Source organism: Acanthisitta chloris, unplaced genomic scaffold (assembly GCF_000695815.1).
Source record: "Acanthisitta chloris isolate BGI_N310 unplaced genomic scaffold, ASM69581v1 scaffold26972, whole genome shotgun sequence".
Classification (NCBI taxonomy): domain Eukaryota; kingdom Metazoa; phylum Chordata; class Aves; order Passeriformes; family Acanthisittidae; genus Acanthisitta; species Acanthisitta chloris.
In genome coordinates, this window is record NW_008660271.1 from 1,803 (window position 1) to 6,073 (window position 4,271).

The 4,271-nt window shown below is 60.1% G+C and overlaps 1 protein-coding gene across 1 annotated transcript in view; it reads right to left on the reverse strand.

Annotated features, from left to right (window-relative positions):
- Positions 1-4,214, reverse strand: part of LOC103797548 (plasma membrane calcium-transporting ATPase 4-like) — a gene marked incomplete at its 5' end in the record, with an annotated part of 5,813 nt that extends 1,599 nt beyond the window's left edge. The window contains 4 exons of the mRNA XM_009069767.1: positions 1,126-1,161; positions 2,869-2,994; positions 3,245-3,370; positions 3,957-4,214. Coding sequence (XP_009068015.1) covers positions 1,126-1,161; positions 2,869-2,994; positions 3,245-3,370; positions 3,957-4,214 — 546 coding nt within the window. The remainder of the gene's footprint in view (positions 1-1,125; positions 1,162-2,868; positions 2,995-3,244; positions 3,371-3,956) is intronic.
- Between the last annotated feature and the right edge of the window lie 57 nt (positions 4,215-4,271).

Consider the following 4,271-nt stretch of genomic DNA (forward strand, 5'->3'; position numbering starts at 1 on the left):
TGGGCAGCTGAGCAGGAACCACTCGCCAGGGGAGCAACCGAGGGGGTGAGATGGAGGGGGACGGTTAGAAATTCGGATGGAGGTTGAAGAGGAGGGAGGCAGCTCCGTGAATCCCAGCCCTGAGCCATCCACCACGCTTCTAGGACCCCAGACAGCCAGGCTTCCTGCTCCTAAAATTGGTCTAGTCCAGCTGGAAGTCTGCACTGGGGAAACCCAAGTCTGGAAGCTTGGAGAGGGATGGGAAGAGGCTGGGAACCCCCCGGAGAGGCTCCTCCTCAGCTGTTGGAGCTGGAGGAGCAGCAGTGTCCCCATCGCTGCCCTGGGACCTGTCCCCTCCTGCTGCTGCTGCTGCTCGGTGGCTCGAGACACCCCGGAGCTCACGGCAGCTCCACACCGGACACCTCCACGGACAGACCCCACACGGACAAAACAACACCCGGACACAGTCTGACGGGAGGAGGGAAACTCAAACTGCTGAGAGGAGAGAGAAAGAGAGAGAGAGAGAGAGAGGTGGAGAGAGGTGCAGAAATGGGCTTCCTCCACAGCCTGCAAAGAACAGTGTGAGAAACACTGGTGAGGAGACGCTCACGGAGTCGAGGCCATGGGAGGAGAGGGTGCAACCGTCACGTCGGCCAGGCCCCGTGGGATAATTCATCCCAGGAACACCAGAAGGGGACACACAGCTGTCCCACAGCTGTGGCCAAGCACAAACCCTGGGAAGGGACAGCATCTGATGGGCACAAAGGCTTCAGAGCCACCAAGTCACCACCACCGCAGCTCATGGCAGCGAGGACGGAGTTTGCCCTGAGAAAGGGATGCTCTGCCAAAGGTCCAGGCTGCAGGATGAGCCCTGTCCTCCCTGCAGAACAGCTTTTCCCCACGCAGGGCCAAGGTGGCTATGGGGGAGGTTCATCCCAGTGTGCAGAGCCCCGTGCTGGGGGCACCAGGATGCTGTGCCAGGAGCAGCAGCCACGGGACCATTGCACCCTCTCCCAGGACAACGAGGCGAGAGTCCCGCCGGAGCAGCAAAGAGCACAGACTGATGAGAAGAAGGAAGGAAGGAAGGAAGGAGGAATGCTCGGTAGTTAGTGTGGTGCTGGTTCAAAGGATGGAGAGGCTGGTTACCTTTGTTGCGATTTTCGGGGGCTCCACCTTTTTTACCTGTTCAAAGAGAGAAAGGGTGGAGGGCTGAGCACAAAGACCCACGGTCACCATCCAGCTGGAGGGACAGCCCAGGGCCAGCCCTGCTCCGAGGAGCTGCTCCAGTGGCATCCAAGCACCGGGCTCAGCACCCTGTGGTCACCCTCCGGACACCACGCGTGCCTCGGTCCACAGCTCGTGGCATCAGGGAGGCTCCAGAGCTCCCTGGCTCCCCCAGGCACCCCATCCCCAGGGACTCACACTTTCCCACCTGCAAAGCACCCACACAACCCCTGGGAGTGCCCTGGAGGGTGCCAGCACTGCCTCAGACCTTCGGGGAGAAGACACCACACAGCAGAGCTCGGTCCCCCGTGCAGCTCCCACTGCCATCAGGTGCAGGTGGATCCCACAGGAGGTGCAGACTTGTCCCCACCATAGGCAGCACTACACACGTAGCAGGGGGCTCTGACCCCCAGAGCCTGTGGTAGGCAAGGGGTGCACGTGGTGGGGCCCCAGTGGGGACTGCTGCTGCAGCCTGAGTGCCAAGGGGGTCACACACTCCATCACCCCCAGTTCCGTGGCAGGGGATGAGCTGGTGAGATCCCCTGGCCCACTCTGCTCCCAGATCTGGGCTTGCTGTGGGGTTGAGTGACAGAGTTGAAGGGTGGGACAGCACCAAGCATCACACCCAGGCACCTGGTGAGCTGCTGCTGAGCTCCCACAGCAGTGCCAGTGCCATGTCACCCTGTCCTCCTCCCACCTCCGCGCTGGCAGCTCAATCCTGGGAGCTCCACAGCCCCCAGACCGCGGTGAGCCGAGCCAGCCGCTCCCGGGGAGCAGAGCTGGAGGAACCCAGCACACACACACAGCCCTGAGCTGGAATGTCTGCCAGCAGAGCTGGGAAGCCTCTTCCTGCCTGGCATTGCCTCCCGGGAAGGGCTCCCTGGCGCAGGGATGGCAGCAAAGCCGGCAGTGCCAGCCAGCAGCTCCCTCCTGCCAGCTCCTCCGGTGAGCCCAGACCTGCTGAGCAGGAGATCAGGGACACAGGAGCTTCCCCAGCCTGGCTCGGACCAGTGCTGGTGTCAGAGCTGGCACAGAGCAGGGGAAAAAGCAACAGGATGTGAGAGCTGAGGCAGGAAAGCTTTCGAGTCCCAGCACGACAAGAACACCTCAGCCTGCCTGGCTGCTCTCCCATCCCAGCACACAACTCCTCCTCTCCCTCCTGCCATCCCTCTGCGCCTCCACTCCTTCCCCAGGGAGCTCAGGGAATGCCAGTGGTGATCCTCAGCCAAGTCCTCAAGGTTCTGGATGAGCCACCAACACCCTGTGGATGAGCAGGACTCACCTTCCCCCACGGGTGAGCAAGGAGCACCGTGGGGCATCGCTACCGGTCACTTTTCCCTCTGAGCCTTGACCCTCCCACCCTGCAGCTCCAGGCTGCATCCTGCTGGAGAAGAAAGAGCTGGAGCTGTGTCCAAAGGAGCTGGTGAGCAGAGTGAGGGTGATGGGGCTCTCCTCAGGCAGCCCCAGCCCCATGCTGGAGGTGAAGGGGCAGCAGGGAGGGACCCCCAGTGCCTCCAGAGCTCACCATACCTGCCTGGGCCATGGGCACTAACACACAACCAGGGCCCACCGACGTGGGAGCAGCTTGTGGTACACCAGTGGTACTTCCCAGGACAGGGAGAAAGGCCAAAGGAGGGAAAAGGCAGGGTCAGGGGATCTCCTTACCTTTCTTCACCTTCTTCTCCTCATCTCCTTCTCCCGCACCCAAGAGAGTGAAGATGATTCCTGTCTGGGAGTTGATGCCCACAGCAGTCACCAACATCCTGCCAGAGCCCTCCATCACGTGGGTACCTGGCACAGCAGGAAGGTCATGGTGAGGCAGCTGAAACAGCCAGTTCCCATCCCATGGAATCACAGGATGGTTTGGCTTGGAAGGACTTTAAAGCTCATCTTGTTCCATCTCCTGCCATGGGTAGGGACACCTTCCACTAGCCCAGGTTGCTCCAACCTGGCCTTGAACACCTCCCCTACACCATGACCCAAGGCCAACCACCTCTCCATCCCAGCCCTGCACTCAGCACGTGGAGCTGCTGGGACTCACCTGACAGCAGCATGGGGTCTTTATCCATCGATTTCTTGACTTGGTCTGACTCCCCAGTCAGTGAGCTCTCATCTATTTTCAGGTCATTACCCTGGATCAGGATCCCATCCGCTGGCAAGAGATCACCTGGGAGAGGAGCAAAGAGGGGGATCAGCTCAGCCTGGGCAGCCACCACTCACCCCTGCCTGCCCCATCCCGTGGGGAGGCTTCAAAAGGACCCAAAACTCAGGCTCAGACCAATTCCAGAGGGAGGAGAAGCAGGTGTGTTTTACACAACAGGTGCTATCCAACAGCTCCAGAATCCTCACTGATGTACCAAAGGATTTGCTGTGAGGAGTTTGCTCAATCTGACTGTGTTTCCCCATCTAGTTTTAATGGATCAGCACCAGATCCTTCCCAAAGTTCCTGATACATCCAAACTGTTCACCAGCAAGGACACGGTTGGGAAACCAATTTTGAGACCAGGAGGTCACTAAAGCAGCCCAGAGCTGAGCACAGAGCCTGGCTTAGCTCGGGGTGGGCAAGCAGCAAGGTGAGTGGAGCTCCATCACTCCCAGGGGAGCATCCCATTGTCCTGGGCTATCAGGGCTCCAAGACAGAGTAACTGGAGGAGCCAATGCTTCCCCTCAAGGGCTGGAGAAGCAGAGGAGGATCTGCTGGGCTCAGGAGGAGGAGGGACAGACCCCCAAGCACCACCACCACCTCCACTCACCGTACTTGATCTGCGCGATGTCTCCCACCACGATCTCGGCCACTGGGATCTGAATCACCTGCCCCTTGCGGATCACTGTGAACTTCTGCTCCTGCTCAATGCGGCTCTGGAGGCCCCGGAATTGCTTCTCCTTGCTCCAGTCATTGAAGGCAGTCACCAGCACCACGATGATCACGGAGAACAAGATAGCTGCTCCCTCGATCCAGCCGGCCTGAGACTCACCCTCGTCCTCCGCACCTCCCGCCGACTGCCCACACACTGCTCGGGGGAGAGCACTCGTTTGCACAACCAGAGACACAACTGCACAGCCAGAGA